The sequence below is a fragment of the Cygnus olor genome, chromosome 1 (assembly GCF_009769625.2).
Source record: "Cygnus olor isolate bCygOlo1 chromosome 1, bCygOlo1.pri.v2, whole genome shotgun sequence".
NCBI lineage: Eukaryota > Metazoa > Chordata > Aves > Anseriformes > Anatidae > Cygnus > Cygnus olor.
In genome coordinates, this window is record NC_049169.1 from 117,256,448 (window position 1) to 117,281,085 (window position 24,638).

At 48.0% G+C, this 24,638-nt stretch overlaps 1 protein-coding gene across 1 annotated transcript; it reads left to right on the forward strand.

The window, feature by feature from the left end:
* Positions 1-1,015: 1,015 nt before the first annotated feature.
* On the forward strand, positions 1,016-13,420 carry DIPK2B (divergent protein kinase domain 2B). The gene is made up of 5 exons (XM_040545461.1): positions 1,016-1,514; positions 5,316-5,580; positions 9,728-9,901; positions 11,334-11,622; positions 12,803-13,420. The coding sequence occupies exons 1-5, from the start codon at positions 1,288-1,290 to the stop codon at positions 13,141-13,143; spliced, it is 1,296 nt and encodes a 431-aa protein (XP_040401395.1). The 5' UTR covers positions 1,016-1,287; the 3' UTR covers positions 13,144-13,420.
* The last annotated feature ends 11,218 nt before the right edge of the window (positions 13,421-24,638 follow it).

Below are 24,638 nucleotides of genomic sequence, written 5' to 3' on the forward strand. Positions count from 1 at the left end.
CAGGGAATAGAGGGGTAAGAGCAGTGCTAAGCTGGCCGGTGATGCAGAGCTGCTGGCAGGGAGCAGTGGAAAGGGATGATTCCTGCAGTGGGATCAGGAGCAACGACCCAGCAACAGGAAAGGCCAGGGAAGAGGATAAACTGCTGGATGTGGGTGTTTGGCTCTGGTGTGGCTGCTCTCACCAGCGGATTTCAAAGAGCTTTGCACCAGAGTACAAGGCCAGACGTGGATGTGGCGCAATGCAGAGCTGCGTGCTGGAGGCATTCGCTCGTGTCCCAGAACAGCACGACCCCTTTCGTCTGCAGTGCTGGCAGGGTGCCCCCTGCATCCCCTGCCCTCTCAGCAGGGCTCGTCAGCCCTGCCCTCTCAGCAGGGCTCATCAGCCCTGCCTGGCTGCTCTGTGCCCTGCAGACAAACCCTGAATGTCACTGTCTCCCTTTTGCTTAAAGGGATGCATGGGGAGATGAAGCAACTTCCCACAGGTTGTAGAGCCAAAGGGAGATCCCAGATCTCCCAGATGCCTCAATTAATGGCTGTCTGTGCTTCAAAGAGCTGCCCTCCCTTCCTGCCTCGCGCTGGCAGGGTCATCCTCCATAGCCCTTCCAAAAAGTGGGAGCGACATGGCCACAGGGGTGAGCTGGGTGATGCAGACAGCACCAGGCTACCCTACTGTCCACAGCAGGAGACATAGACATGCAATCAGTTTTAAACAGCACCTCTGTCAAGAGGTGACTCCTCCAAGCAGCACTTTTGGTGCTTCTCTGAGGGGAAACTGAGCCTAGCAAGCATCCGAGGAGCCCAGGGATGTGGCTCTGGGAATAACGCACTGTGAGGGGCTGGACTTCTGGTTGAGTGTGCGTTCCTGCCACACTGCTATTCCTCCCAAATGAGCTTTTACCAAGTGTCCCACACATGCCCTCTGCTCCAGCGGCAGGATATCCTTCATTTGTCTGCACAAAACGCAGATGAGCACCTCTTGGCGTTGTTTTCCCAGCCGGCTGACGGGAGGGTCAGCAGGGGCCGAAGCAGCTGCGGCGAGTAAAGGAAAGGTAGCCATGGCAACCCAAGTTATCTGCATCCTCCATGCGTTTCCTTCTCCCCACCCTACATCGTATCTTTCCCACCCAAACCTCAGGCCAATAGAGCCAGTGACCAGCTGGCAGGATGGGGGCTGCGGCCGGGGCTCCAGCACCCAGTGCGTCTGGCTGCGTTTCGGGGCTCACCGCGGCGGGGCTGGGAGCATAGAGAGGGGTGGCTTGCAACAGGCAGAGCTCTCCGCGACTGTAGATGGGGCGCTGGATATGTCGTCTTTGCTCCAGAGTTGCAGATTCGTGGCTGCTGCTGCTGCTGGTTTTGGCCCTGAGCTGTAGCCCTGCTGCAGCAGTGACGGCTTCTCCGTCTGCGACCCACGTCAAGCCCAGCTACAGTTTTGGCCGGACATTCCTGGGACTCGATAAGTGCAACGCCTGCATTGGGACATCCATTTGCAAGAAATTCTTTAAAGAAGAAATAAGGTCAGAAACTCGGCACAGTAATTTTTAGAGCATTCTGCACGGTACTTTGAAAGTTGCCTGTTAGAGTTTCCCAGTACTTTAATGAAAGACAATGCAAAGAGTAACTTATCATTGGGCTGCCATTACAGTGCCGGGTATTTTAATTAATGTCTATGCGCTGCTGCTCTGACTGTTTGCTTTTAAAGTCACACAAACATGACCAGAACTGTAACTTGAAGGCAGGACTAAAAGGCACAACTTTCTGCACAGAGAGCGTCTCTGAAGGAGTTCAAGGCAGTGATTGGGGAGGGCAAGAGGGGAGGAAGAAATTAGTTTGTTTCGATGTCACTGGAAGTATTTGATTATGAGCAACTGAGTAAAGGTGAGGGGGATTTAACTTTGCATGTTGCAATGGGCTGTGTTAGCTACAAACATACAGGCATGTATAGCCTCGTACCAGGCGCAACAGTACCAATATGCAGAATTTCACGTGCATATTAACCAAGGCCAAAAACGATGTGCACCTGCCTGAGGCACGGGGGCTTCTGCACATCGGGTACCTGCATGCTAGAGCAGAGACCGGGCTGAAGTGTTCTTATGCTTTGGGGAGCTTTCTATGAGAAGTTGAAGGCAGCAGCAGAAGTTGCATCTGCCTCAAAGCCGATGGGACACGGGCTGCACAAGCGGCCATTGGGCTGATCCAAGCAGTTTTAGACTCAAAAGCAGAGTGCATCTGCTGGCAGGAGCTTAAGTTTAAGGAGAAAGTTAAAGGCAGTGCTTGGCAGAGGAAGGGTTTACAGGTCTGATGAGATTTATAGAGCCAGATGCACTTTCTTTTATAGATTTAAAATCCTGGGAGAGAAGAAATGATTATAGCAAAATTGTATTGTTAATGCTGTGATGTAAGTGGTACTATATTGGGCAAAACACCCTTTTTATCTTGAGTGGTCCAGGTGAAGCTGGGAGGAGGTGAAATGTGTCCCCCCTTGACTTCTGAAGCAGCCGGGATTTTTGGCAAGTGGCAGGTTAAAAATGAAAAATTTCATTGGCACTCGTAGATCCACCCCCGTGCACCTTTTCCATGTTCATAAAGGTGGATGGCGCTTCGCACTTCCCTCTCTTGATCCTCAGCAGGACACGCCCCATTAACCCCCCACCACTTCCAGGAGCTGTGGCATGTCCTTGAATAGCAAGCACCAGGATGTGGGGTTCGTTCCCAGAGCCTGCCCACCAGCTGGCCCAAAAGCAGAGCGTGGCAGAAGTTGTCACTGAAATATCAAATTTTCAAAATGCTGTGAAAACGAGCCGACCAAAACTATTTGAGGTCTTGTGCCAATGTTGGCGGCTAGCCTTGGCCGAGAGTATTGGGAAGGAAGTTTGAAAAAAGTGGAATGCTTCAATTTGTTAATATGACCTTTCTTTCTTTCTTTCTTTCTTTCTTTCTTTCTTTCTTTCTTTCTTTCTTTCTTTCTTTCTTTCTTTTTTTTTTTAAGACTTAATTTATTTAATGTTAATGTTTTAAAAAATGTTAAACTCTCCAAATACAAGCAAGGTTATTTTGGCTGAAACAAAACACTTGGTATCATCCAGGAAAGAGAAAAGCGAGTTTAATTTTCTCCAGCATTCAGATCTGGGCTGATCTATAACCTGTATCTGGCAGATTGGTCCTCCACGCAGAGCTCATGGAGCACCTTCATTAAAGCCCAACCAGGACCTTAGCTGTGCGGCTCTACGCGAGGCTGGATTACTGCTGCTGCACGGCTCGGTGACGAATCCCGAAAGCATGCAGCACATGTGCTAGGCCAGTGCTGGGCTGCCTGGAAATGGTGCCAGGCACAGAGAGGCTGTGGCCCCCTCGGGGCTCCCCTCGTGCCCGGAGCAGCGCTCGGTGCGGCATTTTGTGCATCGCGGCACCGCTGGCTGCGGGAGGTGGCTCTGTGCTGGTGCCTGCCTGGCGTCAGCTCCCCTGAGCGTGGCCGTGTGAGCCAAGTCACAAGGCACATTTATGCTTAACTTAAAAAAAGAGGGGAAAGAAAGAAAGCCCCAGCCCGTATCCGTCCCTTTCCCGTACGTGCCTGGCGCTGTGTGCCTGCTTTGCAGATTAGGTGCTGGGAGGGGACACGGTGCAAAGCAAACCAAAGTAAGGCACAGCAGTTACTCCGTAGTCCAATCTCAAAACCAGGAAAAAAAAAAAATAGAGAGAGAGAGAAAGAGAGGGGGTTTATTTTCATATCAGATGCTCTGATCATAAGGAAGCTCTGATTTCATATTGGGCAAAATGCCCTCAGCAAGAGCCACAGCAGGGCTAGCACCAGCGGTCGCATTGGATGAGGTCAGTGCAACAGCCTGGGATAACGAGTAACTGTCTGGGCACTAAATGTCTCCCATTTGCCTGCAGCGTTTGCACTGAGTTTGCTGGGAACATTTCGGGGAGAGGGGTTTTCCCCCTTGGGGACAGCTGGGCTGCCCAGCATCTGCAAGATGCTTCCCTAAAAAGGAGCCGGGAAAGGCATTGGGACAAGGTTGCACACGCTGATATTTGAAGGGGAGATTTAGAGGGAAGTAAATCTCATTAACCCCCTCAAAGTTTCTCTGCGTGGAGTTCCCAACTGGAGGTCAAAAAGAAAAATCAGCTTCAACCCTCAGCTTCGTTAACGCCTTCTCATTTACTGGCAGCTAGCTGCTCCTGAAGGGCACCCCTTGCCTCTCCTCTTTCAGTTTTGAGCTATCATTGGCTTTAATTTATGGCGAGATTAAATTAAGAAATGCTTTCTTACGCACTTGGGCAAGTGTATAATGAGGAGAGCCTGGAGGCAGCCTGTGCAGCCGCTGGCCTGGCTGAGGGCCGGGACTCAGCTGCTCTCTCACATCTCGCAGAGGAACCTACAAAGCAGTCAGACGCCTGTTTCCATCACACAGGTTTCCATTCCATACCCCGCACCCCCCCCCAGCTATGCCTTGGGGGTGCCCCGTGGAGACCCTGTGCCCATGCAGGTGGAGGTCACAGTGTGCATTTGGTGTGGTGTTGCCGCTCTCCTTGCTCCAGTGGTTCCTCCTACCTGGACACGGGGTGAGGAGCAGGCAGCCAGGTCTCTGCCTGTACCAGTCTGGCCAGGAAGGCTGGCTGTGGTGTTTTCACCAGAAAAGATTTTGCAGCTGAGGAAAGCACTAGGTCACGACATTAAACTTTTCCTTGGAACTCACCATTGAAAACTTCAAACAAAATATCCTTCATGAGCTTTGTTTCAGCATTAGTATTTTGATTAATGAAAAAAAAATACACCTGCCTCTCCTGCATCAACATTGAGTAAAGCCACCACCTCAAAGTGAAAGGTCATTCTGGTATTTCCAAACATATTTATTTTCTGGAGTTTTTGTTCTGCAGGATACTTTAAAGTGTTATTATTCCTTTTTTTGGACACTTCTCTCATTGCAGCACAGGCTTCAGGAAATCTCAAAATGTCAGGAGTTCCTAGGGAACTGAAGCCCCGAGCCTTCTCCCTTCACTTTTGCTGTTTACATGGCCCAAATAGTGATATTTGGGCATAGTAGGGGACATGATTAAATGGGGAAAAAAATGTGGGCATTTTCTCCAAAGCACGTTTGGAGAACCACCTACTCTACTCCACCTACTCTTCTTACCTGGGGCATGTGTGGTCCTTGGGGTGGGAAAAGGCTCCCCAGCGATGCCAAAGGGACCCCCCAAAATTGCTTGGGACATCTCTTGCTGAGGTTTTCATGACGCTGTGTGGTGCTTGCGCGGTGGGTGTCAGCGAGGCTTGTTAACCCGCTCTCCGTGGGGCTCTCGTTTTGGTTTGGCAGGTTTGACACCTGGCTTTCTTCTCGTTTAAAGCTGCCCCCCAGCTACCTGCTCAGCTACTCGGGCAACTACACCGACGATGCCCAGAGCTGGCGGCTGGTCGACATCACCCGCCTGACCACCAAGTACCAACACGACCAGGCAGACAAGCGCATCTGCACCTCCCTGCTGAAGACCAAGACTTGCAGCCTGGAGCGTGCCCTGCGCCGCACGCACCGCTTCCAGAAGTGGCTGCGGGCCAAGCGCCTCACCCCCGACCTGGTCCAGGTCAGTGCCCCACCGCCGGCCCCAAAACCAGACAAGGGCAGCCCGCGGGGATGTACGGGGAGTCTGCACTGGCAGCCAGCTGGCCCTGCTCCTGCATGGCCATGGGTCCAAAGGGGACACCCCAAAGCCTCCTGTGCTGCAGGTGGGACAGCACTGGTACGGGCAAGGGTTTGGGGTTGTCCCCAGGAAGGGCAAGAGTGGGGCTTCTGGAGGTTGAGGGTGAACATCCTAACGCCTGGCAGGAAAAAAAATAAATATATAAAATAAATGAACCAATACATGTTAAAACACCACCAGCTCAGGTGGGGATGTTTCTGCTCCACCCTCAATTTTTCCACCCTGATGTCTCATTGCTGTCTGTACTCTATGTACATCTTCTTTGTAACTAACAGCACAGGTATTTTAGGGTGAAGGTTCTCACATAATTACATGGCTGGGGAAGGGGAGGTTTAAAATAGTGGCTGGGTGAGCCCCGAGGGCCAGCCTAGGGGGACGCACCCAGGGACAAACCCTCTGGGACATCTCAGAGATTTTTAAGTGAAGAAAGGGCACAGCCAGCTGCAGCAGGGCCGAGATCAGAGCACGCCAGCCCCAGGACCACACCGCTCCTCTTTTCATGGCTCTTTGGTTCTGTCAATGAAGCAGTGCGTGCTCTGTAACATGGCTGCTGGGCTCACAGTGGCCTGAAACAAGAAGCAGCCAGCGGCAGTGACATTTCCACAGCACAGCACAAGCGCAGGCTCCTGAACAAGCCCACGGTGATGCTCCAAGCCCGAGGCCCCCCGCACCTCCCTGCCCACCCGGCACCACCTCCTTGCAGCTGAGAGCCACGGGAGCGCTTCAGCCTGCACCCAGCAAACACAAGCTGGCAACCCAGCACGAGCCATCGGAGGGGGCTTCCTGCAGATACAAGAAGTCACTGCAAATGCGTACTGGCAGCCACTGCTCTTCTGGTATTGTTGGAGGTGTTTAACTGCATGCTGCTGATGCCCAGCGCGGTTCTGACCCCGTTTCATGATGCTGTGGTCACCCAGGGGTGTCTGTGCTCCCCTCCCTGCAGTTTTGGCACTGAGGAAAACTAATGACTCGAGTAATTTTGTCTTTTGTAACAGGGAATTACAACAGCCCTCCACATCCTTGAATCGGGATGACAGCCCATGAAGCACTGCTTTTACACTTTGTGCTGCCTGCCCTGCCTGCCCCAGCTACCAGCCGAGCTGCCACACTGATTATTTCACCTGCCACATAGAAAATCCTTGTCAGACGCAGCAAAGCCTTCACTGCTAAAATCTCGCTGGCCTGGGAGAGGAGCTGGGCTCAGCTCGGGCTGTGCGCTGCTGCCCGTGCTGGATGTTGTAACCCACACGGCAGCACCACCTCACACTGCTTTGCCTACATCTTGGGCCCACATTTTGTCGCTGTGAACCATACAGGGCTTGTTTGCTCTCCTTGAGGTGAACAGCAACAAAATGTGGGCTAGCTTCAGCCCAGATCACCTGCAGAGCAAAGTCATAACCCTGGTTACAAAGTGCAGTCTGGAAAATGAGCGAGGACAACAGCACGGGTGTCTGCAGCAGGGATGAGCCCCATGGCTTCACTGGACATCCTCAGCTTCTCTTTTTGGGGGTGAACAAAACCCCTGCCTTCAAACAGCCAGGAGCTGTGAGTGTTTCAACACATACATCTGGCTGTCTCCTCCTGGGTCCAACTCCAAACTTGTTCATTTGATTTCACCCAGGCACAAGGGGCAGCAGGCAGCAGTGCTCCTGGGCTGTGTGCTGCCCTTCCTCAGACTGGCTGAATAGAGAGCAAAGTGGAGAAAATTTGTCTTCCAGAAGTCATCTCATCTTTATGTCCCAGTGGATTCTGTGCATGTTTGCCTGAGATCTGTGTATGTACGCATGCACAGGAGGTTAACACACATCACATATTGTGCAGTAGGGAAAAAAAAAATCACAGCTGAGGGTAGGTAGGCATTGTAGGAACTACTCATTATCAGATACAAGAATGTAGGAATTTAATCAAAGTAAATAAGAAGCTTTCCATATCAATCACAAACAAGATGTCAGGCTACCTGTCAAGTCTTATTCTCCAGGGTGATAAGATGCTGGAAAGGACTTGAGATATTCTGAGATAAATCAGTATCTTCAGTGTTTCAAGTATACAACCTTCAAATTTTTCTTCCATTGGCAGTTTTTGTCTGACAGTTTTACGACTGTGGTTGCTTTTCTGCTGTATGGATGCTGCCGTCATTCAGCCCCAGCCAGGTGTCAGTCATTGCTTTAGCCATGAAAACCCTAAAATATTTCCACGGGAAAGGAGCAGTCATGATCGCAGTGTGCAGCACATGTCCACATCTGTGTTCATAGGATAAGCTCTGACATTGGAAAAAATCCTTATTATAGCTTCTGTGCATTCTCGTGATTTTTGTTCCTACTGTACACTTGTTAAGGGTCTCAGCTTTTGCATGACAAACTCCTGGAGTTAGCGAGGCTTTCTAACTTTGGCTGCAAATATTTGCATACACGCTGTGCTGCTAGAGACTTTCTCCACCATTACTCTTACTTAACACAATTCTGTTCTGCTCATTTTTTCTCACTTCTCCTGCAAAGGGAAAGTGACAGAGTCACCCATAATGTGTCTGCAAGTGCAGTGAGACAGAAATCCATAACCATCCCTTCCCTCCCCCTATGGTTTCTGATAATTAGTGGAAAATATATTTCCTTGGTAAGGCCACACCAGAGGCCAGAACTGTATGAAGGCTTGTAGCTAGAACTGAGGAGCATTATTTTTGACAAATGCGGGGGGGGAAAAAGTGTTCTTTGGTCTTGGCAAATCAATGCTCTAGTTGGGATTGGGGTTTTCATGTAGCTTTGACCATGTATTGGCATTCAGGGCTTGCTCCATGCAACTGATGGCCAAGGAGGGAGAGGTTGGGCCCACCTGAAGCCAGCAGGGAGGCAGAAGAGGGGACGCAAGAGGTCCTGTCCCCTCTTCTGCATCTGCCTGGGAGAGTGGCACTCTCCTCCTTCTCTCGTTTCTTTTTTTTTGTTGTTTTTTTGACATGGCTGGTTAATTGATGCTTTATGCCAAATGAACAGCTCGTGCAGGAAGGGCTGCGCAAGACCTACCTCAGAGCTACCAAATGACTTGGGGAGATCCTGAGTCAAATCTTTGCTCCCAACGTGAAGAACGGCAGGCAGCAAATGTGAGCTCGAGTGCCCTGTCCTCTGAAGAATCTCTCAAAGCCATCAGATGAGAAAGTAGATCCAAAAGAATAAGTTTGGCTACTTGAATCATTTGGCAGAAAGAGGTTTTGCAGAAGTCCAACTCCCTTCCCCAGCAGAGAAAAGGCAGGGCAGCATTCTGCGTTGCTATTGGGAACTCTCCTCCTCATGTCACCTCTCCTTGGTTTTTAAAACTTTAAAACAAAAGTATTTTTCTACAGCAAAAGTGTAAGTATGTATGCCATTTCTCCCAGATGTAGACCACTTGTTAAAATTTTACAAATCAAGGCCACAAATTTAAAAGGTAAAATACAGTGATGGCTGAAGCCATTAGCCCAACAATTCTTTACTTGTTGCTGGTATTTGCAAGAAAATATGCTCAGGACATTCAAATTTGGCTTTGAGAGCTAATGCACAAGTTTATCAGAGAGATAATGTATCCTGTGCTTGTGCCCGTGTACAATGTTTATTTACAGTTTTAAGGCATGTTTACTGACCTTAACAAGGAGTATTTCCAAGAAAGCTGCTTATAGGCTAAGCAAACAGGGAAGCAATCTGAAGACATTATTTGAAGAGGGAAGTGACTCACTGGCGGAGCAAAGGGAGAGGCTGCCGCGGGCCGGCAGGGCTGCCAGGGCTTGTGCTGCCCGGCGAGGCAGGGAAAAGGGGCTGGTGGTGGCCATGGCCATGCTGCAAAGACTGCGTGCCATTTCCAGAATTTGTCTCAAATGGGTATTTTTGGCTGATGCAGGAGGTGAAGCTGCCTCATTTCTTCCCGGGAGGGGTTTGCTGCAGCATCCCCCGTGCACCCATGCCCATTAGTGGTGCTGCAGAGCACAGAGCTGCCCCCGTAGCAGAACACCTTTTGATATCTCAGGCTGGAAAATAAACACCCTTGTTGTGCTTTGCTCCCTCTCCAGGGCCTGTCTAGCCCAATGCTGCGCTGCCCATCCCAGCGCCTCCTGGACCGGATAGTGCGGCGCTACGCCGAGGTGCCGGACGCCGGCAGCATCTACATGGACCACCTCACCGACCGGGACAAGCTGCGCCTCCTGTACACGCTGTCAGTGAATTCACACCCCATCCTGTTACAGGTAGGTACTGCCTGCCCCAGCAGAAACATCGCCCTGCAGCCCCTTGCAAGCGTGAGATGTGCCCCAGTCCCTGCTGCAAGGACTGCCCTTTGCAAGCTCCCCAACCTTCATGAAGCGTGTTTCTTCTGAGGAGATGGGTGGCTGAAGCCAGGCAGACTCCTGCAGTACTTCTTGCACCAGCCTGTGAAGTTGCTGAGAGATATGGATGCCCAACCCCTGAAATAAATCAGGGCCCAGATGGGTTATTACAGCAGCATGCTGTGAAAGCCAGGTTTTTACACATCCCTGATGTTTCAGTGTCATGTTTGCATTGCTAATGTATTACTTAAAATCACAGCCTTTTTATAAAATCCAAAGCACAAGAGAGTGCACATTAACACATGAGGACCAAGACACGGCGTTGGGATTGAACATGGATTTGGGGAGCATGGATTTCCCAGTCTCAGCATGTCACAGCTGTTATTAATGTTTGCATGCCTCTGGTAGCTGGCTCTATGGCAGAGTGCAGCTCTGCAGAGGTGTTTGGTAGAATCCCAAATACAACTGAGCTCTGAGTTTGAAGGCAGTGAGCTCCTCTGGTCCCCTCCTGGCATGTGGTCTCCACTCTCACCATGTGAGTACCTCCATCCTCACACTACCATCCTCACTGCCACCTCACATCCAGTCCTCATTGCTGTTGCTTGCAACCCTTTGAGATATGATGAAGTAGAGAGAAGAAGGCAACATCTTCCTCGTTCCTGAGGCCACCGAGGGCCCACACTGTGCTCCCCTGCCCAGTTAGGGGGAATGGTGCTCATGCTCTTGGGAGTCTCCTGGGGGTCCCTTGGCCACCTTGCCCAGAGCCCACTGCGGCACAAGGGTGCAGCTCTCAGTGCTGCAGAGGTGAGAAAAATGTGGTAAACCCTGTCCACATGTTCCCCGTGCAGCAAACATCCAGCACATCTGACTCACAAAATGGCCAGGCATGGTCTTACAAATCAGCAAAAACTGCTCTAGCCCCACCTCACCTTCAGGCCGTGACTTCAGTGATGCAGTGCTCATAAGGGAGCCATCCAAGGCCCCATAAAGAAACCTAAAATTAGCTCTTCTCTGCCTAAAAATTTCATGAATTTAAAATCTATTATTGTCTTGGATTTCCAGTTAGTCTCCCTCATGGAACAGATCTTGAAATATCAGATTCTTCTTCCTTAATTACCAAAAGAAAAGAAAAAGGGAGAAATGTAGGGCAGAGTAGTGCCTCCCTTGGCTGCTGGGGCTCGTTGTGGTGAGGGTCAGTGGTGGGCTGGCTCCAGAAAGCAAAGCACAACACCGGCACGGCTGCTTGGAAAATCCAAAGGGTGCGCTCAAAGCCATCTGGGAGGGAGGTGGGCTCATGGCGAAGAGCGCGGTGACCAGGGCCAGGTGTTGATGCCATCGTCCCCTCTCCTGGCAGATCTTCCCCGATGTGGAGGGGTGGCCCTTCCCACGGTACCTGGGCTCCTGTGGGCGGCTGGTGGTCAGCGCCAGCACCCAGCCCCTGCGCAACTTCTTCGGGGCGGCCCCCGAGGTGGCGGCCGACCTGGCCCTCCAGCTCCTCGCCGTCCTCCGCTCCATGGGCACCAACGACCTCAACTACTTCTTCTACTTCACCCACGTGGACGCTGGCACCTTCGGCGTGTTCAGCAACGGGCATCTGTTCATCCGGGATGCCAGCATGCTGGGCATCATCGACAAGGAGGAAGGTACTCAGCAGGCTCTGGGGCTGCGCATCTGTCATAGGAGGGCTTGGTGTGACAGGCAAAACAAATCTTTCACCTGCTGTGGTTTGTTTATTTATTTATTTATTAAAAATCTACCAAACATCACTTGCTAAGTTTAAATCATAAAAAGATCAAGAAGCGATTTACTAATAGCAAAAGCATCAGCAGTGCCTGCCATCCTGGCTCCAAGTGAGGAAGGCAGCAGGCATTTTGCTTGTGCCATCAGTGGAGCAGTAACCGAAGGATGCTCCGGGTGCCATGTGGGCACCTGCATGCCACACGGCCCCCTCTGTGATGGGCAGCAGCCTTCAGCGTGCACAGTGCCGAGTATTCTCCCTTACATGCTCCCTACATCACCTCTTTTCTGTAAAACTTTTGTCACACAGATGTCGGTATTTGCAAATAAAAACTTCATAGGCTCATTTGTTTAAAGTATTGGGTCAAATCAAACTCTTTTTAGGTGCATTTATCACAGTATCTTATAATAGTAATAATAATAATAACAAAATCAGTCATGTAAATTTTGCATAAAATCAAGGATTACTATTCACTTTCCACAGTTTAGATTGCTCTGTCACTGGAAGTAGAGCTAGCAAAAAGCATTCCTCCAATAATTTCACACTTTCATTTTGAATGTCTGACTTTTCAGGAGACCTTTGCTCAGCTCAAACATTCAGCTGAGCACATCTCAAATATTCAGAAATAGTTGTCAGAGGATTTTCGACTAGGCTTCTTTTTCTTGTCCCACCAGCTATTATGGTTGTATTGGCTCCAGCTAGATGAGCTGTTTTTGCAATTTAATGATTTTGGGTAACATGAAAAAATTACAGGTTTGACTGTTTGTGGTAGTTTCTGTAGGAACTCCATGTTCTAGGTTGTTGCTCTGATTCTTCTCATTTTCTCTGCACCAGTTTGACCCAACAGACTCCTCTCTGCTTCCTCTGTAAGGCAATTCAGCAGAGCTCTGTCATTCAGAAAAATACATGTATTTCAGGAGAAAAGTAGCCCTTACACAGATACAGCACAGCATACATTGTGGTGAAAGACAGTAGTATCCTTTAGATAGCAAAAAAAACTATATTAATACAGGGATACAGACATACATGATTATCTGAGATTTCATTCCCGTCTTTCTAACAACCATTTTCATGGTCTTTAACAGGGAGCCAACTGATCGACGGCCAACAGGAGTACAAAGATATATTTAGCTGCTTGACTGTGGACTGCCAGTCTGCATTTGTGTCCTGTAACTCCATCAGAGAGAAGCAGAGCCTTGTCATGGTGTGTCAAGAGCTTCTGCCTAAGCTCCTGAAGGGGAAATTCCTGCAACCTGTACAGGAGAAAATAGACAGCTTCCTGCAGCACTGCGCGGATGGCCTTGCTGATGACCAGGGTGTCAATGAGGCATTGGCAAAGCTGGCAGAGCTCCTGAAGCCTCTGCGGTCTTGTGATTCACGCTTTGCCTACCGCTACCCGGACTGCAAATACAGCGACAAATACTGATGGCTTTGGAGGAAGGCTGCTGAAGAAGGATGGGACAAGTTTCCTGGCTCCAGTGCAGGAAGCAAGGAGGAGCCAGGGTAGCTGGATGGAGCCGCACCAACTCCAGGATACCCTCATTGGGATGGAGGAGGAGGGATCCGAGTGCACACAGGATTTATTGTTCATCTTCCAGAGATGCATTTGTTACTTGGGATGTTAGATGTGATGTAAGGCTTATGGATTATAAACATTATCATGAGTGACAGGGGCTACAGGATTAATAAATCTCCTTCACGTATTTTGGCCTTGGAAGAGTTTTCCATGCCATCCATTAAAAAGAAACCCTCGGAAGGCAGCATACTCAAAACTAGCTAGATAGGGGAGCTTTATTACCAAGAACATCTTTCTGATCGAGATGATATATACATAATGTGAGATGGATGGAAGTGTTTAAGACTTTCCTTACGGGGATTTTTAATGCTTAAAAGTCATAGACAAACTGAGCCACCTGATCTGTTCCTTACCACCATCCATCACAGATCACTTCTATAGAATATTTAAATTTTATTACTTTTATGGAACACAGAACAGAAAGACACAATCAGCAGCATTAAACAGCTGAAAGACCCAGCATCTCTTGAGACTTAATTTCTCTAATCCCCAATTACTTTTAGTCTTTCCCAAGTTGATGGGCAATAATTGGAGTTTAATAAAGGTTCTTGTTTTAGGATTAAAAACAATAGCAACAACAACAACAACAACGAAAAAAAAAAAAAAAAAAAAGAACAAAAACAACTAACAACTCTTAGATATGATTGTCCAGCAGATATTTTCACACTTTCCTCTCTAAAGAAAACTGGAGGGAACCATTTGAACAAAACCATTAAATTAGAAAACTACCTTAAGAGGAGAAAAAACATGGCCAGAAGATGGGATACTGGTTTACCCTAACCACAAGACCACCAGAGGATCACCCAAAATCACAGAATTGTTGAGGTGGGAAGGGACCTCTGGAAATTATTTGGTCCAACCCCCCTGCCAAGCAGGATCACCTGGAGCACATTGCATAGGATGGCATCCAGGCAGGTTTTGAATATCTCCAGAGAAGGAGACTCCACAACCTCTCTGGTCAACCTGTCCCAGTGCTCTGTCAGCCTCACAGTAAAGAAGTGCCCTTGCATATTGAGCTGGAACCTCCTGTGCTTCAGTTTGTGCCCATTGCCTCTCATACTGTAGCTGGGCACCACTGAAAAGAGTCTGGTCCCACCTTCTTGACACCCTCCCCTCAGATATTTATACACATTGATAAGATCCCCTCTCAGTCTCCTATCCTCCAAGCTAAACAGGCCCAGCTCTCTCAGCCCCTTCTTATATAAGAGATGCTCTAGTCCCCTAACCATCTTAGCAGCCTTCCTATGAACTCGCTCCAGTAGTTGTAAGTCCCTCTTGTACTGGGAAGCCCATAACTGGACACAATACTCTAGGTGAGACCTCATCAGGGCTGAGTAGAGGGGGAGGGTCACCTCCCTTGACCCACTGGCAACACTCTTCCGAATGCACCCCAGGGCACCATTGGCCTTCTTGGCTACAAGGGCACATCGCTGACTCATGGTCAGCCTGCTGTCCACCAGGACCCCCATGTCCTTCTCTGCAGAGCTGCTTTTCAGCAGGTCAGTCCCCAGCCTGTACTGGTGCATGAGGTTATTCCTCCCTAGGTGAAGGATCCTGCATTTGCCTTTGTTGAACTTCATGAGGTTCCTCTCAGCCTGTCCCTCCAGCCTGTTGAGGTCCCTCTGAATGGCAGCACAGCCCTCTGGGGTATCAGCCACTCCTATGAGTTTCGTGTCACCAGCAAATTTGCTGAGGGTGCACTCCGTTATATCGCCCAGGTCATTGATGTACTGATGAACATGAATTGAACAACACTGGACCCAGTACTGACCCCTGGGGGACACCACTAACTACAGGCCTCCAACTAGACTCTGCATCACTAGGCACAACTCTCTGAGCTCTGCCATCCAGCCAGTTCTCAATCCACCTCACCATCCACTCAGTCTATTCTGCACTTCCTGAGCTTGTCTATGAGGATGTTCTGGGAGAGTGTCAAAAGCCTTGATGAAGTCAAAGTAGACAACATCTACTGCTCTCCCTCATCTATCCAGCTAGTCATCCCGACATAGAAGGCTATCAGATTGGTTAAGCATGATTTCCCCTTGGTGAATCCATGCTGACTATTCCTGGTTACCTTCTCCTCCACATGCCTCGAGATGACCTCCAGGATGAGCTGTTCCATCACCTTTTCAGAAACGGAGGTGAGGCTGACTGGCCTGTAGTTTCCAGGGTCCTCCTTCTTGCCCTTTTTGAAGACTGGATTGACATTGGCTTTCTTCCAGTCCTCAGGTATCTCTCCTGTTCTCCATGACTTTTCAAAGATGATGGAGAGTGGGCTGGACATCCGCCAGCTCCCTTAGCACCTATGGGTGCATCCCATCAGGGCCCATGGATTTGTGGGTGTCACATTTGCCTAAATGATCTCTAACCTGACCCTCCTTGACCAAGGGAAAGTTCTCCTTTCTCCAGACTTCCTCTTTTGTCTCTAGGTTCTGAGATTCCTGAGGGTTGGTCTTAACAGTGAAGACTGAAGCAAAGAAAGCATACAATAACTCTGCCTTCTAGATACTAGAAGCTCCAGTGCTAGATGCTCCAGTGCAGGTCCTGAGGCACCCCCAAAGAGGCAAGAAGGTCTGAGTTCTGACCAGCCAGAAGTATAACCATGCCTGCTTCCTCACCCATTTGTCTTTTTAAAATAGAAATCGGAAATCAGTCCTTAAAGGAGTAACTCTGGCACCTAAAATTTGGATGGGAAGACTCGTTTCACAGAGGTGGCCAACACAGTACCTCTTTTTGTGTGGAGAGCTTGAAAAAGTTGCTGAATTGCAAAACACAGTTTTCACAGAATCACACAATCACAGGATGGTTGTGGTGAGAAGAGAGTTCTAGAGGTCGTCTGGTCCAACCCAAGGAGGGCCATCTAGAGCAGGTTGCCCAGGACCACGTCTAGGCAGCTGGCAGTGCTCCATCACTCACAGAGTACAGAAGTGCTTCCTAATGCACAGACAGAGCCTCTCGTGTTCCAGTTTGTGCCCATTGCCTCTTGTCCTTGCATTGATAATCACCCAGCATTTGTTGGTCCCCATCCCATGTGGTCCCTGGGAGGTGTCAGAGATACTTCCTTGTTGTCCAGGGGGCTGTGAGATCTCACCGGGGTTTGGGGCTTGTCTCCTGAGATTTGGGTGTGCAGGAGTCACCAAAAACTTGACTCAGCTGAGTCAGAAACTAGACTTTCTGGATCCCCGTGTAAGTATTTTCATCACAGAAACAGTCTTCACGTATCCATGGTTCAAAAAAGAAATCAGTAACAGGCCTAAAACCAGAAAAAGATGTGAGTGCATTTGCATTGCTAATCATTGTGCAGAGTTACCGGGAGCAGGAAGCAAGACAAGATCTAGTGTTGGCTGTGGGGGGGCTCAGTGTGTGCAGAGAACCAGGCCTGGGGTTAAAGCAAGGTATTGCGGCACATCAGGCATCCAAAAACACATGTGGCTCTGCCACTGGCAAAATCTGCCCCAGGACATTTATTTCGCTTTTCCTCCTGGCATAAAATATCAAATACACCTTTCACCTCTCAAGAAGCAGAAACATTGGAAATAATTTGTAAGTAAATTTAGCTTCAGGCCCAGATGGTCCGACAGCAAAAATGTTTAAATATACAGCCTGAGCCCTCTTTCATGGTTTCAGTCTATTTCTACATCATGGCTCTCTTCCAGTACAAAAAACATATCCTTCGCTGGATCCATAAGGCTGACTAACAATCTGTTTTCAACAGTTTTTCTGGAATCTGTCTGCATCTTCTATCTTTCAGTCTGTGGTTTTACCTAAAGCTGTGCCTTGGCACCGGGCCCCTTCCCTTCCAGTGAGTCCTCCCGGTCAGCCACCCCTTGCCAGGACAGGTAAAACTCCTGCTTTACCACCACTCTCAATAATTAATAACGCATTGCTTCCCCCTGGGTGGTTCATTGTTATCTTCCACTCAGTGCTGGAGGGCAGTGTGGTTCATGGTAACCAAAAATGCCAAAAAAAATCTCTAAGGGGAAGAATTTGTCTGCTCCACCCATGCCCCAGGAGAAATAATTTGCAATAATTTCCTGTGATCCTAAAATGCTGGGTGTGAGAAACTGAGCAATCGTTGTCTTACTCTGTTGCTGGATTCAGGTGGCAAAATGGCAGCAGGAGTTTTGAGGCAAGAGGCATCCATTTCTCACATGGCTTGATTCAAAGCTGTTCAAGCTTAGAGGAGTCTCCCCATTGCCTTCAATAGGCTTTGATATGATTTTTTTTTTTTTTGAATTGTGATTAAAAATAACAGAATCATGGATTTAAAAACATTACAGCATTGGAAGCTGTGCTCACCACCCGTTTCTCTTCAGACATAGATTACAAAGGCCAGGCTCACATAAGACCGTGACTAATACACCAGCCATAAAATCAGTCCATGGCTCAGAAAGCAATCATTTTCCTAAACTAAAACTTATTTCCCCATATTTCCCTGGCCTTTTATTTATTTATTTGCCGATTCTTCCCTTTAATATTTTCTTTTCTCTTGGCAGTTAGGCCCTGGAAGCAGTGCCCACTCTGTCTGCCAGCTTCAGTCAGCCCTTGAAAAGCTAGTAGGCCACGCTCCAAAAGGATGTGAAATTAATTTATAAATGGCAATTATTTTAAACCTAATCCTCCCCAAAAGAACTCTCAAGTAATTTTTTCCTCTCTGCATTTGAGTTGTTTCTGACAGAGGCTTTGTGCAAGTCTTTGCACACTGTTCCTGGTAATGATGTAGAGCGCGTCAGGCCTGCTGGTTTCCACAGCAGGGGAAGAAACGCAGCCATCCTTGGTCCCCTACCAGTCCCACAAGCAGCCCGAACACTTCCTTTATCTGTGGGTAGTTGGCAGCTGCCTTTATGTCCACGTGTTTATTAGGTGCCTCTCTTGCTGTCCAATATCACGCATATTTTTAAGCTTTTATGTCAAGAGAGTCCTGGTTCATAAAACTGTATATTCTGCCGTGTTTCATGTAGTGGCATACTTTAATACTCTCATTTCTCAGCGTGGCAGCCCATAGAAAGCAATCTTCCCACCACAGTTCACCACTACTCTAAGTATCATGTTCGGTCATTGCCTTCACACATTTCATCAGTGCTGTCACCCCACCCCACACACCCACCCCCCAAAAAAAATCCGTTTTGGAAGGAATGGCAGCCATCAATGGCATTAAATTGTCTCCTTCATGCACTTCTGCTGAAGAGAGAGCACCTGGTAGCACGTGCTGAAAGAGGCCCCTGGGTTGTGCACCTCATCATAGGCTGTCCAGAGCCTCTGATGTGGCCTTGTGCTCCCAAATATCACATCTGTGCCTGCTGAGCTTTGGCCCTTCAGACACCTCCTGGTACCTCCCCAGCCTGCTGCCTTGGCCAGGCCACTGCACATCCAGAGGGCAAGGGACATGAGGAGTATGACTAGGGAAACCCAAGCAGGTACTTGAGGTCAAGGTATCTGGTGTCCCACAGAGCACCCCAAAACCTTCTAGCAGGGGCACTTTCATTACAACTGGTCCTGGCATTTTGAGACCCAGGGCCATGCCCCACCAGAAAGAAAATATCCTGTAAAAGAGAGGGATGGTTTCCTAATCCATAGCTTTTGTGGGCGACAGTTTCTTAGCCCAGTTTACACCCTCTGTCCCTCTTGGCATCCCACAAGGTGCCATCCAGAAAGCATCAGAGCATCTTGGAGAACTTGGTATTGGTGCTCAACAACTCCTATTTGCAGGAGCATTCAGACAAGCACATTTCGTGTGAGGGCCTTTCCAGTGAGCTCAGCCAACAACAGTTATTTGCATGTGCTTTTTATTTGCCTTCTGGTTTTCTGAGACTTTAGGATGCACTTGGGTCCTATTTGCCAATTACTCTCTACAGCCAGGTGCTCTAGATACTTTATTGCTAATTCTTCCTAAGTGAAACCTTAGCTTCCCCCATTATAACATGAATCTGGAAAGAAGGGCCCTAACAAAAATATTGAATGTCATGAGACATTACAAAATCACATCAGGAAGCACCAAGGTATTCTGAATTGGTTTACCAAGACACATTAATTTGATTAATAGGTGAGTCTAGCTGCTACTGTATCCTATGTTTCTTTAATTCAATGCTAAAAGGAGCGTGGTAGTCATCCTGAAGTTCAGAGCAAGCAAACAGACATGAAAGAAAAATGAAATGGAACCAGCTACGCATGGCAAGTCCATTGCAGGCAGATGGATGTACCCAGTTTCTTCCTTATCAATTGGAGAAAATGGCCAAATCATCTGCTCTCCTCTGCATGGGGATTGTCTATGCAAGAGAGTGTTTGGCCAGTTTTTAGCACCACTCCTCAAGGAAGAGTTGAAAAACTTGCAAAGAGACCCCCTAGGAAGGGTGAGGTTGACCCAGAGGTCCAGAAAAAGTGAAGATTATATTATCTATAGCAAGTGTAACAAGGTGTCAGCCCTTAGGGCTTTGGTCCACACTTCTCACATGGAGACAAGACCTCCTAAAAAAGGAGGGGCTGGAGGTAGCTGTTTGGTGTCTGAATCCAATGAAGAAAATAATGGGGTTACCCATCTGTGCATAGACCACCAGAATGGAAAGGGCAACAGGAATAAGCCAGTTTTCTCATTACAGATAGAAACCCCGTGTTTCTGGGATAGATCTACTTGCAGCATTTTACATTCTTGCTCTTTGGAGCAATGAGAAGAAGTTATCCTTTCTCTACAGGTATCTAATTAGAGCTGAAGAATGCTGCTTGCCCTATAAAGTAGCCCCCAGTGCTGCTGGCACTCCTCGCTCCTGCCCTCAGGGCCATTGAATTCCCACCACTGAGTTTCTCAATTCTTCCCAACAGCAGGTTGAGACAGGGCCTGGTTATGTGACCCCCCAGCCCTCTCCTAATCTTAGGGAGAGCCAGCAGGCAAATATTTCCTAACCAGGAAAACAGGCAGTGAGTTGTGGTGAGAGCCAGACCTGCACCTCCTTTACCTCCACCAGCTCCTTGTGCACCTCTCCAGGTCTGAGCCCCTCACTTCTTTAGGAATCAACTGGCTCAGATTAGTGGTATTAATACCAAGCTCTATTCTTTCCAACACACAAAACATAAATGGCAATAGCTAGTCTAAAGCAAACCTTTTAGGCGTTTTAAACAACAAGAATACACCAGCCTCTCTTCCCCAGGAACATGGGGATGTAAGAGAACAAGTGTGTCAGGTTTCACAGTCCTATAGTACTACTCAGCGACAACGCATATAGGTAAAGCCCTTGCCTTACATAGTTCATTTGCTAAGTTACATGTAAAGATAGCTTTTTAGACTAACACCCACAGAAGTGTCATGTAAAGTTCAATGTATTATGTGTTTTAAAAGGACCTTGTCAGTCATGCTGCATTTCTTTTTCCTTTCAAAATTCAAACATTCACTTGGATAAAGGCTTGTCAAATTAATTCCTCTAGTGATGTCTTAGAATAGCGTTTTTTTTTCTTGTTCTGAAAAAATAAAATAAAACAATCAAGCCACTACGAATAATCAGAGACTTTCCACGATGATGAGAAACCCTTCCTCTCTTCATGTTCTTGGCATATGAGGAGCATGAGAGAGCTTCACCTTTGATTTTTCACTCTGCTCTGGCTAGCGCAGCTGTAAACATTGACTCATTTTTTCCCACCTCCTCAAGCTGGAGACGGAGAAAAGAAAGTGTCCTTAAATGTTTGCACTATTTCTTCCAGCAAAACAAAGAAGGGATTTGTGTACAATTCAGGTATTGCTGAAGGACAGTAGGAAAAAGACACTGGAAGAATGATGCCACTGGGTGAAAGAGCTGGGATTAAACATGTTTGCCCAGCCAGAGCACTCATAACCACTTCAGAAGTCACTTTAGAAGGGAGCCTCTGTATCACCACTGGTCTTTCAAAGTAGAAATCCCTTCAGCAGGTGGGCAAAGGATGGGAAGAGTTGTCCAGATTTTGGGAAACCAATTACATATCATTTCCCTTTTTCACTCATGGTATTTCTTGCGTTGCCTGTCCCCTTCCACCTCATGTGGCACCTTTGCCATTGTGAAGGCTGCACAGGATTAAACCTCCCAAATTAACAAGGAGTTCATTTGGTGTTGCCCACTGCTCAGGGGCTTTCCATTTAATGGCTGCATTTTCTGGGGACAAAGGTTTGCAGGGGTTTCTCTCTGTGTCTGCAAGGGTGACTGAAAGGAAACAACCACATGAGGAGCACTTCTGAATCCTGTGAGCAAAACGATGAGGAAATCTCACAGCTTGCTTTGTTGAAGTGCATTGAGAAGGGCTCTCAGAAGTTAAAGCTGTTCTGTTGTTTTGTTTTGTTTTGTTTTGTTTTTCCAGCAGTAGCTTTGGAGTTTCTGAGTGTGTCGTCTAATGGGAGTGACCATACTACTGGAGGGAGAGCAGGGCAGGGCCTGTGAAGCTGGACAGAACTTCATGGTTGTGCTTCCTGAGAAAGGAGCCAAGCAGAGCGTGCTAAAAATACAGCTTTTGCATGACTAAAGGATTGTATTTACCACAATATAAAGTTACAGGGGAAGGGAGGCTGAGGAAAGTAGCTTCTGAATGGAGCCCACAAACAAAAATCTGACCTTGAGCTTCCACCAAATATATTTACCTTAAAAATATTCTAACTGGCAATTCAAAGAAGAAATAAAAAAGGCCAGATGTAATAGAAACAATCAGAACTTTTCTAAGTGGAACAGAGCCTTCAAAAGACTGTCATACCCAGGGACATGTGTGTTCATGGGATTTTATGAGAAAGATTGTTCACAAATTTGACAGAAATCCACAAGTCCTCTGTCACTGCCCACCAGTTATTACAGAGGCAAAAGTCAAGAATTACTGGAAAAACTGAGGCTACAAAGTCCCTCTTTTCCCAGCCCATAATCTGTGAGCAATCCCACTCCTGCTCTGAGACACCAGCCAGCTTCTTCCGGGGCACGTGCCCTAGACGCAGCCCCCTAATCCACGTCCTGTGCTGGGCAGGGATGGAGGGACACCAGGCAGCAGGCCAGTGAGCTGAGCCTGAGGATGGGTGCACAGGTTGCAAGGAAATCTGTAAGCTGCTCCATGACTTAACTTTCTGAGCTGTATATGGAGCGCAGCAGGAAAGCCTCGTCTGCTGTGATGTCTGCCCAAGTTTTCCTAGAAGAGCCCTGCAACAGTGGGATCTGTTTAAAGACGCCACATTAGAAGCTCAGAGTAGTTGTGTATCGGCAATAAATAAAAAAATAAATATCCACATACCCCAGGTGGCTAAACATCAGCACAACAGAGCAACTCAAAGCAAACAGACACCCTTCAAACAGTAGAAATCAAATGCAGAAATTAGGCAAATTAGATGCAAGACTACAATAAGGCAGCCACAGGAAAATAAATAAAAAAAAAAAAAATCCAAGGAGCTACTTGCTAGCAGCATGGGGGCTGATAATAAACCCTTTCTCAAATACATTAGAAGCAGAAAGTCTGCCAAAAGACTTGCTGTGGCCAGCCAGCAATCCCAGCACAGGGAGGCTCAAGGAAGAGAAGGCTGTGGAAGAAAGTGAAATCAACTTTTTTGCAAAAACATTCACAGGCAGTACCTCAAAGAGGAGGTAGAAATAGTAGCTTCAGCTCATCTGTTTAAAGCAAAATCAGGTAAAACCTACTGCTGCCTCCTTAGTTTTTAGTATAAAAAGCCTATATGTGGGGGAGGATGTGGGGCTGGCAGATGTCACTGACCTTCACATCTACCAAGACTTTGATGCTGCTCTGCAGGAAAGTTAACAAATAACGGGTCTGGTGGGAACAGGGTGCAAGGGAGGAACTGTGCTCAGACTCTGTGCCAAAGCAGGGACGCATGGGGTGGGTATGACACCGCTGAAGGGGGATGCTCATCACGTGGAGAAAACCAGGAGCAGAGCAGCAGTCTGGGTTTTCAGCGCAGTACAGGGGAAAACAGGATAACCAGGTGGGCATGGGCATGGGATTTCCCTGGGGGAAATCCCTAGGCTTTGTGAGCATGAAGAGGGGCACCTGTGGAGGGAGGGAGCAGGAGGCTCAAACTGTGGCTTAAACACTTCCCCGTGAGGAAATCCCAGCATCAGGGATTGTATGGAGGTGGGAGGATATAACAGCAGAAGGATCTCTCTTCATCTTCATTCTTATATACCTCCCCAAACACAGATCTGGCTCGATGTGTCAGCCCAAAAGAGTTTTAAAGGTCACAGGAATGGCTGGGAAGGAGGGCTGGAGCGGGGGCTCCTGAGGTGACAACCGCACTCAGGGCTGGTTACACGCTTCCGATGACCAGAGAAACATCCTCCTGCGTGGAAAAAAGTGTCCTTTGTTTCGTGATGTCCATAAAATTAAAGATGTGAATAATTTAACAGTATTTATGAATAAAGCTATTGCAACACAGCTACTAATGACTCACTGTCTTCTCATGGAAACACCCTAATTTTCCACTGATACCTCCTTTTGGAGAAAAAAAAAAAAAAAAAAAACGAAACAAAAGAAAATAAAACCACCAAACTTGAGGGAAATAAGCTCATCCTGATCCAGAGACATCATCTTAATATCAGTGTTGTGAGTGGGAGGTAGAGAGAGCTGGGTAATAGTGCATGGGAGCTTTGAGATCTCAGATCTATTAAAATGTTAGTTTGCCAGCACAGCCACTTTGCATGTCTGGAAATTTTCATTCAGAACAAACCTTTGCCACAATCAAAAGCAAGTAGTCACATGAAAACGAATCTGGTATAGTTTTTGAGGGCAGAGACTCTCAAGAGACTTTTTATTTCAACATCTGAGACAGCTTTAGGTAGCTTCACTTGGATTAAAACAAGTTTCTCTCCTCTGATAGACTCAAAGTGGTCCAAGGGTCTCCATCAGTTGTTTGTTTGCTTTTTGGAGTTCAACTGCAGGCTCAGAGCACGTGCTTTCCTCCCACGTGAAACCTGGTGGCTCAGAAACCTCCCCGCCTTCCCTGGTGTTTTCTTCCCGCACTCTTTTAACCTGTCACCGCACATCTGTCCTTTCTGACCACGTTTCTCGGGTACCTTCTGCTCAGCGGTGGTTTTATGACACTGACATGCCCCTGCCCCAAACAGCCGCATGGTGCTGTGCTTCACGGGGCTGTCCCCTGCCAGATGGGATAAACTCTGCCTGGGAGAACCGGCCATCCAAACAGAGGCAGCAAATAAAGGACAGGAGGCAGGAATGGTGAAGGTGGTTTTCTTGCAAAAATGAAAATGTTGTATAACTCTTTCTTGCCCATTTGCTCTTAGTTGGATCACAATTTCCTTCCTCTGCGGACCTGATAACCACTGCAGACCTAAGGTGAAAAGGCCTTTTCCCAGTCTGCGGAGCTCAGAGTCCATCACAAAATA

Bases quoted from the DNA above. Each gene is read 5' to 3' on its own strand.
- DIPK2B (XM_040545461.1), top strand. From the start codon at position 1,288: ATGGGGCGCTGGATATGTCGTCTTTGCTCCAGAGTTGCAGATTCGTGG. The intron at 1,515-5,315 runs GTCAGAAACTCG...TTGGTTTGGCAG, and splicing joins TTCTTTAAAGAAGAAATAAG to GTTTGACACCTGGCTTTCTT. The intron at 9,902-11,333 runs GTAGGTACTGCC...CTCTCCTGGCAG, and splicing joins CACACCCCATCCTGTTACAG to ATCTTCCCCGATGTGGAGGG.